Genomic DNA, 14,146 nt, shown 5'->3' with positions numbered 1-14,146 from the left:
CTGGTTTCGCATGCCGGACTGGTTTTTTTTACCTTGGTTTGCATGGGGGCCCTGAGGCAAGGAGTTGGTTAAATTGGGCAGCTCGTTTCCATGGTTACCGTCCTCCCAGGGGCACACGTCCACACTGTTCCACTTCTTGAGCTGCCTAAGCCAGCAGGCCTTCTGCTCCGGCTTGCTGTGCGGGTTGAGGACTATGCACATCCACAGGGCGCCTGAGGAGGACACACACACACACACACACACACACACACACACACACACACACACACACACACACACACACACATTACAATGCTATCCTGCGGAAAGGTAGCCAGGCAGTGAGGGCGGTGTGCTCAGCTTTTAACGACGGGCTTTGCACCGACAAGCAAAACCCTTTTGATGAGCCTGATGATAACAGTGGGGCAGAGTAATGAGCGAGTAGCAGAAGGACCGCAGTAAACACACATAATGCAAAACACAGGAGGCTCCAGGCCGGACAAGTCTGCAGCACTCTCACTCGTCCTCATTCCTCCCTTCCCAGAATCCTCTCCCGGGCTGATGTGGGCACCCACGTTCGGAAAGGTGCTGCCAAGTGTAGCGTCGCGGCCACCTGCCCGCAGACGTGCAGCCCACGCGTCCGTTATGAAACGCCGCCCCGCTCCCTCACCACCAGATTCATGAGGACGTCCAGCGTCCCCACCTCCTTTACAGCCCCTATTATTCCAAGCTGCGGAATTTTCAGATCCACGGGACTGTAAATATCTCGCTGGCTGCCGAGACAGGAAACTTTGGCATGGGGTGCGGGACGCTTTAAATTTAAACTGGTTAAATTTATGAAAGGGGATTTCAGACACGCGGGCACGGACGGACAGACAGACGGACCCCGTTAAGCTCCAGCGAAGCTGCATTCGGAGATCCCGGCCTCATTATTTTGGACGAGAGATGGGGAAATAGGCTAGCTGACAGCTCAAATAAGCACGGCTACTTTAATGCAGACAAATGAGCATACAGGGTACCTCGCTATTGGTTTGTTACCCTAATCCCCCCAGTGAGGGGCGGGGCCAGCCTTTCAAGGTCTCCAAACTGACCCCCAGCGCATATTCCTTTTTTTTTTTATATATGTACACAAATATATCTGATAGCAGAAAGACAAAACAAATCATCATATGGGAGGGGAAAATTTTGATTGCCCAACAAAGGCACTTTCCCATTCACCAGAAAGCAAAACAATAAATCTCTTATCCTGGTCCCCCCCACCCCATTTCTCTAGAAAAAGGCACCTCTGGATATATAAAAAATACAGTCTAAGGGCAGTCAGTACGAGTGATGTAAGGTGAGGTAAGAAAACATGCTGGTATCCTTCTGCTCATGGGTTATTGGCCACTGAATGTCAAAACCAGCAGTAAAAAATGTGACCCACTGTGTCCCTTTTGAAGAACAAAGACATTCAGAGACATATTAAACAAACGTGCACCCACCCCCACGCTAAACGAACGTGAAGTCACTTACCACTGCTCACAAACAAACATTAAGCATCTCACTGGAGCCTGAAATTCCTTTAAGCGTTTGGGATAATGCTCAATTACATCCGAGCTCAGCAAACAGTTCCCCAGTTTCCCCGTGTCAGATTCCTTCCCAAAACACCCCAGTGATGGTCTCAGAAGCCCCCACCTGGTTGACAAACATGTCCACATAATATTGACACCCCCCTAACTGACAACACCCACTTCCTCCAGCAGCAAACATTATCACAGGCTCAGAAAGCCATGCAGTTAGTGTATCAGAGTTAGAGTGCAAACAGATAATCCATTTTTAAGGCTTTTTTAAGAGACAGTGGCTGACTATATATTAGAAGGGTATCGTAATAAAATTTGATACCACTCTTTCTGATGTGCTTGTCCCAAAATATGAAGTGGACATTATGAGAAAGACAAGCTGTATATCATAAAGAAAAAACAGGAAAAGGGCAGAAAATGCATAAACGCAGGACAGGACGCCAGAAACAGCTAAATTACTTAAGTAAAATACGACCATCTTAAACGCTCATATCACAAAATAATGAATGTGTGTTTTGTTATGATTTGTAAAGGTTCCTTGTGAGTCTCATTCAAACCGAAATAAGATCTCCTTATAAATAATGACCTTAGACAAAATTGAAGTCAAGCGTTTCTTATAGTAAAATGTATTGAATAATGCCATTATGGTAAATGTCTTTGGCATCTTTACCAACGAGAGGAAAATGAAAGGTAATGAAAGGTTACCCACAAATAAATGTGACTCCAGATCGTTTTCTGTTGAGAAATGACTCTGGTTTTGTGCTTCTTTGTGTTTATTTACATGCCTGCTCCTTATGAATCGCCTGCTCTCAGTGCCCAATACAGATGGGTCCCCCTTAACACTCACTGTCTACATGGTCTCTCGGTTCGTAAGGGCTCGGAAGAAAATCAGACGTCAACACGACTAGTTTCAGCCTCAGTCACCGTGCTTTGCGCTGATTCTTTCTCAGAAAGGAAAAAATTTGCAAGAAAAAGGCCCTTTGCAAAAACATTGGTTAAAGGTATTCAAAAACATCGGCAATGAATGTCTCTAGAAACAAAACCGAATTAAAAAGAGAAAAAACAGACAAATGAGCAGCAGGCGGGACGGCAACAACAACAGCAGCAGCGACGGCAAGCTAACGTGGTTCCATCCATCCTTGTGACTACAATTAACCTCAAAACCGCAAATAACAGAAAGCCTTCAACCTTCGACGGGGGCTGCAATTGCGGCACAGAGATAACGGCCGACCACTGCGGTGGGGGCGGGGGGGCAGAAACAAATCAGGTAAAAATAAAAAGGGTTGGGGAGAGATAGAGGGACACTGCTAATACACTGCTACACCACCACCATCTTCCCGTTCGTACTTGCAATCTTCCTGACGGACAACGAGATATCCATCCTTCTTTAATATTTTGGCCCCACCCCTCAACACAAGACCCGAAACAGAATAAATAAGCTACATTACTGAGGCAGAGAGATGGATTAAAGGAGGAGCTTCACCCCTGACACGGCGCAGAGGAAAGGCCAGCATGAGGCAAAGTCACTCCCTCAACCACGGGCTGCTTGCCCGTCTCCAACCTGGAGGTTGAGGACGACTCCTCCCTCCCCCACCTCCTCCCGCTTTCCCCTACCCAGCCCCCCTCCCCCTTGATAATCTGGGAGTGCCTGGGCAATCATTTTGCATTACAGAGGCAGTAAAGCTTTATAGAAGGACAGCCGCTGTAAGGGCCGCCCAGCCTCTGGGGCTAATAAAAGGACCATAGACTGGGGTGAGGAGGTGGGGGTGTAGCTATGAGAGGACCCCAGTACATACACACAGGTGTACGCATGCACCCGGTCACTCTTTACGACGTACACGCCCGGCCTGAGACTGAACATGACCCAGCGCTGACGGAACCGTCCAACGCAGATCAGACGGCCATATGACCGCGGGCAGCCGGGGTCAGGCGGCCGCCGGCGGACCGAACGGGGTCATGCGGTGTGGCGGTGCCTCTCACCGAGCTCGTCCCAGAGCTGCCGGTACTTGTCAGTCATGATGGTGCCCTGCTGCCTCCATAAGGAGAGCCGGGGGTCAGCCATGAACTGCTCCGTGATGAGGGTCAACATGCGCGCGCCGTTGGAGTCACGCATCTTCAGCATCTCCCGAACCTGCGGGGCGGAAAGGGTGGGGTTAGGGGCGGCACGCCTAACAGCACAAATCAGGAACTTAAGAGATACTCTGCCACACTCAACATCCCAACATTCATACTGCCCATTAGATCTTCCAGATGAGGAGGAAGAATGGAGCCCGAGAGCAAATCAGGCGGCAGAGAGTTACAGTGCAGGATGTCTGCAGGTCCTGGACGGGCCACCAGCCCACCTCACCTCATTTCACAAACGCTACACATTGTGGCAAAAACAACGTGTACAGTTGCTAAATGTCCAGTTTACGTTTCACTGAGAAACGAAAATGAAACGGGGCAACGGAGGTAAGGCGTGAGGACCATAACAACCCAAGGAACGGGCAAAGCAGACCCCATCCGGCTCGACAAGTGCACAAAGACATTAGCGACGTGCTACACACACACACACACACACACACACACACACACACACACACACATACACACACACACACAGTGGTACCTTGGTTCTCAAACTCACTAGAACTCAAGTTTCTTGAAAGTCGAACAAGCCAGTTTGACCTAGAACTTGATCTGAATATTGGAAGTCGAACCGTGAACGCTGAAATTGTACGCGCCAGGAAATGAGTCATACTACACTGCAATTCTTACTTGAATGCCTTCTTCACAGAGTGGACGATTAACCAAATAAAGCAGCGCAACATTACAGTAACTAACAATAAATACACCACTAACTTACGTGTACTATTAGAGCATTTATGTCATTTATTTAAACTTTATGTTACCAGGTAAATTAACTGAAAACCAGTTCTCACTGCTTTACGTGATATTCGGGAGACATAGCAGATTACGCATCAGAACTGCCTGGGATACAAACGTCATGCGTGTAACTAAACTCTTCAGGCAATAAGGGCAAAGGTGTGTCGTCACGGAGGCGGTTCCAGTTTGTGTAGCAGTGTGAGAGGTCGCAATGCATCTAACTGTAATGCATTGCGTCAGGATCAGAATGCGTTGCTTTAAGCCAGCGCTGTAAGCAAGTCGAACGCACCCAATGACCGGACTGGGGAAACAAACTGAAACGCGGACTTAATACAGAGGACTAATGACAACAACCAGAAACAGCTGATCACATGGGGATCCCACACGAGGTTAATGAGGGGGCGTGGCACACGGAAGGAGCGGACGATCGGGGCAGGACAGGGGTAATGTTGGGATAAGATCTTTATCGTTTTGGAAGCCATTAAGAAAAAAATGCTCTTCTTGTTTTATCCTGTTCATTTTGTGTTTAAATGCTAAAAAAAAAAAACAACATATTTAGGTGTAATTTTGGGGGGCCGGGAACCAATTAATTGATTTTCCATTATTTCTTATGGGAAAAATTCGATCAGAACTCAAACTTTTTAGAATTCGATCCGGAGTCTGGAACGGATTAAGTTCGAGAACCGAGGTCCTACTGTATATTATATAGGGGGGGGGGGTGCATGCTGACTCCATAAACTTCAATTCTGTTTCTAATGCTCTCAAGTCTAACAACACCGACAGTCATGACTGTAAAACATGAGTCTCCTTTCCCTGTTGGCAAAAGGAGTAAGTAAGTAAATAAATTAATAAATAAATAAGAGGGATGAGGAGAGCAGACAGCCCCCACAGGTAATATTATGTGCACAGACTTTACCCAAAAACAACTTGGCTTATAATTTTCCCTGACGTAGCCCATATTCATAGACTCACTAAAGGAAGTGAGAAGTATCTTGTTTATAGAAATAATGAAAGGTAAATAATATTTCACGTCTGTGTTAAGAGTCTTACTCCTGAGCATGCAAGTCTCCCAGGATTTCATCAAATGAATTAATGAGGAACTGCACAATATTGGAGTCGGGGGCAGAGGGGGCTACCTTGGCAAAAAGGAGGTTGAGCTGCTTGCCCGATCCATGGTACCCTCCTTGTGAGAGGAAGAGCTTGACCTGCTCCTGGACCTGCTCCTCATCCAGGTGCCAGCAGTTCTCGTCGTCTACACTGGCTCCTGCCGTAGGGTCCGGGGCACCTGTAACACAGTGGGGACACGGCCTTACTCAGGTCGCAGGGTCTCTAGCTGTTCCAGTACTTGGTCACACTGATACCTTACTCACCTATTCCAATACTCAACCATATTAAACTCCACACTGATACCTTACTGACCTATTCTAGCACTCAGCCATACTCAAAGCCACACTGATACTCTTACTCACCTATTCCAATACTCAGCCATATTCAACAGCACACTGATACCTTACTCACCTATTCCAGCAAACAGCCATACTCACAGCCACACTGGTACCTTACTCACCTATTCCAATACTCGGCCATAATCACAGCCACACTGGTCCCTTACTCACATATTTCAGCAGTCAGCCATATTCAACAGCACACTGATACCTTACCAACCTATTCCAGCAACCAGCCATACTCAAAGCCACACTGATACTCTTACTCACCTATTCCAATACTCAGCCATATTCAACAGCACACTGATACCTTACTCACCTATTCCAGCAAACAGCCATACTCACAGGCACACTGATGTCGTACTCAATCAACTAACCTATTCCACAAATCAGCCACACTTGGAACCAACATGCTGTCTTAAATGAATAATAATATTACATAAACTACAAGGTAATAGAAATAAATGTAGAATACAGGCCTGTGTTTACCGAAGCTTAAAGCTAATAATGCTGTATCAATATAAAAAAAAGTATGGTTACTGCAGGAGTTAGTGGAATTTTACTCAACCTTATACTTTCTGAGGCTTGTGTGCAGAGGCTGGAATTTAAGACTTGCTCACAATCATAAAACATACAGCAGTGTGGCTACAATGATCCAATTCAGGAACATCATTAATCAAATATGAAAAAATGTCTGCATACTTGACGATCTGATCTCTGCAGGACAGAGTTCACAGTGATGGACCAGTGAACAAACACAAAACGCCCAGTAAACGAATCAGGGGGGGAAAAAAGACATAAGTAACTAGAGATAATTAATCATTCTGATGACAGCAAAAAACAGAACCGACAACAATGCCCCAAACACAAAAATAACAGCACAAAGAACAGAAGAGAGCTATTTGGTGTTTCCAACATTCACACACAATGCACAACAGATGGCAAAAGGAGGAGGGAAAAAAAGGAGAAAAGTTTATTTATGAGAGTTCCTCAAATGAAAAGACAAACTCTGCCCCTTTCCTGGATTCCAGCAGCGAATTCCATTGGTTGTGGCTCAGTGAAAATATTCCTTTTCTGCTGGGCCTGGCCAGCCGGCCTGGCTGCATAATAGACGCATCCGCTTTGGACACTGTTGCCCAGACAGGGTCAGAATATAATATCTGCATGCCCTCCCCCTTTGAGACTCGCGTTGGCCCCAAACAGCTTTAGGACTGGTTAAAGCGCACGCGCCCTCACTCACACACACACACACACACACACACACACACAGACCTGCGGCAACACAAGAGATTGCGTTCTAAAGGGTCTGGCGTCCTATTTTCCTGACTGAATACTATAATAAATTTCGATTTAGGTGAAAGCAGACAGAGGCAGATCTGCCTTATTTCACATGCGCTCCATCGTCTGAATGACGAAGCCATGAAGGAATTGGAAATACCAAAAAAAAAAAACATCTGAGAGACATGTGTGACAGGAAGCCAGGGACTCGGAAAGTGACGAGCGAGAAGGTCGCCAGCTGGATTCCTGGACCCGGGTGTGTGTGTGTGTGTGTGTGTGTTGGGGGGGGTGATTTCAGTCACAGATTTCCTCAGCAAAAAGCTAAAAGCTAGTCTGTGAAAGCATCCTGAACACGTAACAGCATATGCAAATCATTCTACATGACTGTGTAAAACGTAGTCTGAGCATCTGAGGGCCAACCCACAGCCAGCCGCAAGGAAATACCCTAGACAGTCTTCCTGAAGCCCCCCCCCCCCAAAAAGCCCAAAAAATGGCTACCAGATTCGTAGAGGAACTTGATCAAGATATCAAAGCTGTTCAGTTTTTCTATAACTTTGACACTTCAGGTTTTTATAGCTCCTCTCAGCCTCGTTACACCCCATACTGAAGCAATTTCATGGTGCAGAAAAGTCTCGGTCCTTCCTGGAATACCTGCAGGGCCCAGGGGACTAAAAAGGGAAATGTGGCACCACAGTCCAGTAGTGCCTATTTTACATTAAAAAAACACAATTAACATGATCAATGCAACAACAATAAGAAAATATGTTAACCAAAAATAATGTGCACTTAGGCACATGCTTAAATGATCAGCTGGAAAATGAACTCGGGAAAAAATTACTTCCTGTATTCAGGGGTATTACAACTACAGACCATAAAAACAAGAACCTTTAAAAAGTTTCCCATCCTGCCCCTCGACTCCCCGAAGTGCGAATTGAGACTCCTCCAGATAAACGTGTTCGGGTCACCCGTGTGCAGTGGTTTCGTGTTTCCGAGAAGACCCATGCCGGCACGAATGCGCTGCGCAGGTCAATTATGCACCTACTCTGCTCTCGAGCTGGGCTGCCAGTAGATAGGGAGCCGGCAGATCGCATAATCACTCCTACGCATCTCAAAGTCGCATGAGGGGCTGGCGAGGCGGGAGGAAGCACTCGACAGCAGGTGCCTGATGAAGGACTGTCAAAAAGCCATCTTTGTTTTCAGAGTGGAAAGACAAGGAGGGTTAAGTGCCCGCCTGAGGTTCACTGCACGTGGGGACCAAGGTGTGCTCCTGCAGAACCTTCCGGATGCTAGGCATAGAAAAAAAGTGTCTGTTCTGGGGTGAAACTACATTTTCCCTCCATTCACAGTCATGCACTGAAACCACTGGAGGTATTCTGCCTGGGCCAACAATTGCCAAAAAAAAAAGTGCTTTACTGATATTTTGGGTAACTTTTTTCCCACAGAGTAAGGCTGAAACCAAAACAGTATGTAGGTCAAATTACAGGGAGGGCCGCAGAAAGGAACGTTCACGTATCACGAGGAGACACACAGGCCCCCGTCCGTCATCTCCTGCCTGTGCCGCCTCTGGCAAACTCATGCACACGCACACACATGCAGCCACGCACACACACACACAACTTTGCAGATTGTCCTCAACTATGCCTCATGCTCCAGCCCCAATCCGACGGCTGAGCTTGCGGCGACCCCTGGGACTGCACAGATACAGGAGCCCTTATCCTCTAAGCACAGAACCTAGCCTTGGCTAATTAACACTCAGGGTCAGACTTAAGATCTATACTGATCTACTACACGAGGGAGAGTCCCGTGTCACTGGTCCTAAGTTCATTCCTAAAAATCAATGATTATAGTGCAATTCACCAATGTCCCCCGCCTCACCGTGCACTTGATTGATCTCCGAATTCTGTGAGAGGATTTCGTCGGCTAGCTTCTGGGCGGTGGGCAGCACCTGCGTATGGTGCACGGTGATCAAATACTGAACGAACTTCTGCAGCTGGTCCCGGCTCATCTGAAAGAGCGTCTCTGAAATGGGCAGGTGCAGCTTGACGCGGTCCGGCTGCCGGATGCGGTACAGCGACAGCGCCACCACATGAGCACAGTAGAAGATGTCCTTGTTGCCGCAGCCGCATGTCACCGAGGTGATCTTGCAGCGGTCGAAGCTGATGGCCACGCTGCACACTGTCTCGGGTTCGGAGGCCGTCGCTGGCTCGGTCACCGTGCCGCTGAGGTGGAAGCCTGGGGGGCGGGAGCAGAAACGCACACGGCTTAATAAAGAGGGACGGGCCTGGATGGAGGGGGCAGGGCAAACGGGGGCTGCCATGGTGTGGGGAGGGGCTACACAGAGGTCGCGCTACCAGGACAGTACCAGGACATACGTACTCCATTCCCATTCCTAAGGGTAAATAGCCCCCCAATCTCCCCATGAGCAACATAAACGCCTGGTGCTTAGCCAATGCAAGGCCACAAAAAAAGGGAATTTCTTCATTATCAGCTGAAATAAACCTAAAAAAAAAAAAATCACATAAGTGAACAGTAACAAAATAAGTAAAACAATTATTGTGAATGCAGGTGCCTTAAGGGCCACCCTTTATTTACGATACATAATTTTTAGTGGGTATTTTGGTAAATAATAAACTATTAATTTAGAATACAGAATAACTATTATTATGACATCATCATGTCCAATGTACTGCATGTATAAGACTGATAACGCACAGTTTCATTCATGAAAACAATTTGTGCAGTTACCCTGCAGCAAGGATTCATGGGTAAGACCTGTGTGACAAGGGGAGAAGGCATGCAATGGGGGGGGGGGGGGTCTTTTCAGAAGGAGCGACGCACCTACACACCGCTTTATCATTAAGTGCCATCTTTATGATTACAGAATGACCCATGTTCTGCAGGTGGTGGGATGTCAGCTGTATGTTGACCACAAGTGTGCCCCCCCCCAGCCCCACCCTCTCGTTCCATGGCGCTCGCAAGCCGGCGCTTAATCCAAAGGCCATTTCAACCCACTCTTTCAAGGGCCAAAACCTATTTGTTCTCTTGCCAAAATCTCCTTGGTAACTCCTTGGAAATGCAATGAGAAGCAAGTAGCAAGTTATTAATATCATAATCATCATCAGGCAAGCATAGGCATAAAAACGAGGCCAACCTTCTGTGCATGAGTAGCATGTAGCGCAGGGCTGCTCTGAACAGGTAGCCCACAGAGTACGGCGGTTACGCATAGCTTAGCCACACAATTAGAGGCTGCGCAGGCCTCGTTCCGGATAGCGCGTAGCTCCCGGTCGCTTTCACTGCATTAATACTCTCCTCGCGGGAGAAAGTCAAAGTTTAAGCCAGCCGTGAATGTGATTCTACTCGGTGACCTTCCAAGCGTGTGACAACGGCTGGGGGGGGAAAAAAAAAATAAATCGCCGGGACTCAACCCAATGTGACCAAGATGGAGGAGAACCTCCAAGTGTGACAGGAGTTTCGATCCCAGCGGGGCCCACGATGGAAGACCTGACAGCGGCTCCAGTTTGGGTGGGAAGGGTGCGCGCCCGTCGACACCGCCGTCACACACAGGCAGCTGAGAGGGGGGCTCTCCTCTCACAGTCACACAACATCCACCAGCATCTGGTCTCCCGTCGCCCATCCACAAGACGAAATATCGAAGCTCTCGGAGTGATTCATGACACGGCGAATGCAGTTAGACCAATGATTCACCCAAACCGAATCAATAAAAGCCACCGATTCATTTTTTATAGCGAAGTCAACTCGCTTTCAGACCTTACGCCTCAACAGAGGCTCAGACGCACACACAGCAGTCTGGGGGTCCCTGTTGGAGCACAGCAGGCAGGCGTGGGGGGGGGGGGGCTTTGTGCTGAGTACAACGCCAGTAAACAAACCAGCAAATGCCTATGCTTTGTAAACTGCTACCGCTCCGATTCATGCCTTGCTGTTTGGTGGGGGGATTGTTTCAAATGAGTTTGGACAACGTTTGGATGGCCTCCTCCAATTTCATCGGGGGGGGGGGGGGGGGACAAAAACGTCGTCTGCTTTTTTGGAGTCAAAAGCCACTCCAGAAATTTCTGCTGCATGCCTCCTGGCCCACGTCCCGGCGCCGAAACGGAAGAGCGTGCATCTGCGCTCAATGTGTACTTTCCGCCAGGGTACAGGCATCTCCTGAGCCAGGGGAACGGATGGCGAGTAGCAGGGGAGGGGCTAGTGCAATGGGGGGGGGGGGGGGATGACCAACAGGCCCACAGCCGTCTTACAAAAGCCGTTCCTACCGCCGGACGCTCCTGTGACGGAAAGTGAAATATGGGTTTCTAGGTCTGTGCTGTTCCCCCCCCCCAGCAAAAGTGACTGACTGCAGAGTAACCGAGATCCCCGTAAGGATGGCTGACAAACCGTAAATACATCATCTTCCAGCATTTTTCTTTCCGCTCTCAGATCGCCGAGGGACCTTCGGGGGGGTTTACACGCGCGACGTCACGGACAACAGCCGCGATGGATAACGACAGAATGGCCAGCCAAATCAATAAGAACAGAATGATGCTGAAATATGCGTTTGAAACACGCTGTCTACACCTTTATAAAGCTCATCCTTATCACCGTAACCATCTGTTACTAATATGACTAGTTATAAGTAATCCTATTATTGTTCATAACCACCTTATTAAAAGCTCATATAAATGGTTCATGTATGGGCACACACCTGGTACCAAAGCAAAGGAAGGAAGAGAAGTCATTTTTCATTAAAAGAAGGGGGAAAAAAAACTAAAAATATGCCAGTAGTCTCCAGGGGCCGGCGAACGTAGTTTAGTTTAATCAGCAGCTACACAAATGACTCCTCGGTGAACAAACGATCCTAATTACTGGCTTCAAAATCAAAACTGTTTTCCCTTTCTACTGGTAATAAGAATATATATGCATCCAAGCGACAGTTTAAGAGCCTCATGTGCACGCACGCGCACGCACACACGCACGCACGCACGCACGCACACACACACGCACACACACACACGCACACACACCGCCTTCTTCTGAACCAACCACCTAGAGGTGGCAAGATGGCGTCCGCGTCAATGAAGGGCTAATTCAGCTCCACTTTCCGGCGCTGCGGACAAGCCGCCGCAGCCCATGCTGTCCGTCACCCCAGTCAGTCACACCCCCCTCGCTGGGAGGCAGGTAAATAATTAGCTGAACCATTCCATACTCCAGTGAGTGCTGACAGCCCCCGTGACTTAGTACTGCCTTCTCATTAAACAACTGCTGAGTAAGGGGAAGTGAATATTTACACACATAAAGCACACGGCGGGGGGGTGGCGGGGAGGAGTGCATGCATTTCCTTATGCTACGGCCGCAGGGCGGGCCGCAATGCAGAGCGCTGGTGGCCACAATCAAACATTGCGTAGGACAGACTACTTCTAGCTCCAGATTTACGATTCCCTATCAGATGTGGCTGTCCATAACGCCCAGCACACCCCCTGAAATAGTCCCTGCCCAAAAAAAAAAAAGATACACACCAACTGAATAAGCACTCTCCCTGATTGGCAACCTGTAGTCACCTGACAGGACTGTGGGAGGAGCTTGGGGTCAGAGGGCAGCCAACATATCTTGGTTGACATAAACCCCCCTCCCTCTTCCTGTGACCCTCCCAGTCTCTACTCAGAGGGCTGCATAGTTCAGGTCTGAAGCGCTTGACTCCTGCCCTGGGTCACCCAGAGGGCCCCATCAAACGGCCTTCTCACCCAAACAGGTTCTTTGGGTCGCCGTAATCCATCCCACCCCGTGCAGACGTGATGAGACCACACTGTATCGAAACACTCAAGCTCCTCAGTGATCACGCCTCTTACTGATGCCATCTGCTCTCACAATTAACCAAACTCCCAGGTTTAACATTACAGCATTGCTTTGATGGTTCTTCCTTAGCGTTTGCTGCCATTAAGCATTAAGAAGAATGCTACACGCTACATGTAAGAGACATGAGCCGCTTTGGCTCCGGGCAAAATGTGACAGACTGCGTCCAGGTAATCAGCCAGTGATTAAACGAGAGTGGCCCCTTCTAATCACAGCAATGTATTTAGCACAGAGCAATACCTTCGCCTCCTCGGCCCCTAAATTACAGGGGGGGGGACCAATGCAATCAGGTTCTGTTTTAACTACAACACAACACGTGCGGGTGGCAGGGCCGAGAGCAGAACGAGCCAATCACAGAACAGTTGGAGGGGGAGGGGCAGTTTTTCCAGGGGCTCCCCCAGATGCAGCCGTCTTGGTGTTTCAAAGCACATGTAGGACCAAACAGATTTCTCGCTGAAAAATGGCATTTCCACCAGCGCCCCCCCCCCCCATTCTGGGTGCTGCCAGGTCGTCCGTAGCCCACAGCGCCTCACGTGCAAGCCGTTCAATAACAGCTACCACCCCCATGCAGCCAACCAAGCCGTATTCACTCCCCACCCCCACCCCCAGCTGCTAAACCAGGGATGAAAATCCCCCTCCCCGCACTCACGCACACTTCTCCGAACATTCAAGAGGTCTCAGATGTTTTCAAAGGCACAGAGGCGGCCATTTTTAGTGCGGCCCTGTGTGCGTGTTGCCCTGGAAACCCACCACACCACTCATGCTGAAATCCCTCTTGGCTTAGAGGAAAGGTTCTGAGAATCCAGCAGTTTTTCCAGGACCACCCAAACGCATGGGGGCCACAATCAAAGGGTTCCTCGGTGACCGGAGCAGTCTTGGACACAGGGTAACTCACTGATATGAACTTATTTCAGATCAACATCCTATGTCACCAAATTTCCACAACATCAACAGTAACAGCAACAACAACAAGCACCACCGCTCTCTAATTTTAGCGATCGCACACGCAATGTGGGCGGCAGGTTGCCTTCCCTCACTGCAGGTTTTCTCGGGGTACCTTTCAAAACAACACCCCCTCACCTTACCCCACCCCCATCTCTTCCTTGATGACAGATTCCACCCCAAAAAAAGGCCACCCAGAACTGCAGCCCTTAATGATAACAGAAGGGTTTTCAT

At 48.7% G+C, this 14,146-nt stretch overlaps 1 protein-coding gene across 1 annotated transcript in view; it reads right to left on the bottom strand.

The window, feature by feature from the left end:
• Positions 1–14,146, bottom strand: part of zswim6 (zinc finger, SWIM-type containing 6) — a 53,743-nt gene that overhangs the window by 18,971 nt on the left and 20,626 nt on the right. Inside the window, exons 2-5 of the mRNA XM_023802921.2 lie at positions 9,002–9,358; positions 5,540–5,688; positions 3,519–3,669; positions 33–212 (exon numbers count right to left, since the gene is read on the bottom strand). Of these exons, the coding sequence (XP_023658689.1) occupies positions 33–212; positions 3,519–3,669; positions 5,540–5,688; positions 9,002–9,358 (837 nt within the window). The remainder of the gene's footprint in view (positions 1–32; positions 213–3,518; positions 3,670–5,539; positions 5,689–9,001; positions 9,359–14,146) is intronic.

This window comes from Paramormyrops kingsleyae, chromosome 2 (genome assembly GCF_048594095.1).
Source record: "Paramormyrops kingsleyae isolate MSU_618 chromosome 2, PKINGS_0.4, whole genome shotgun sequence".
Taxonomy (NCBI): Eukaryota; Metazoa; Chordata; class Actinopteri; order Osteoglossiformes; family Mormyridae; genus Paramormyrops; species Paramormyrops kingsleyae.
Note: the sequence above shows the minus strand (reverse complement) of the source record. Positions and strands in the feature narration are given on the sequence as shown.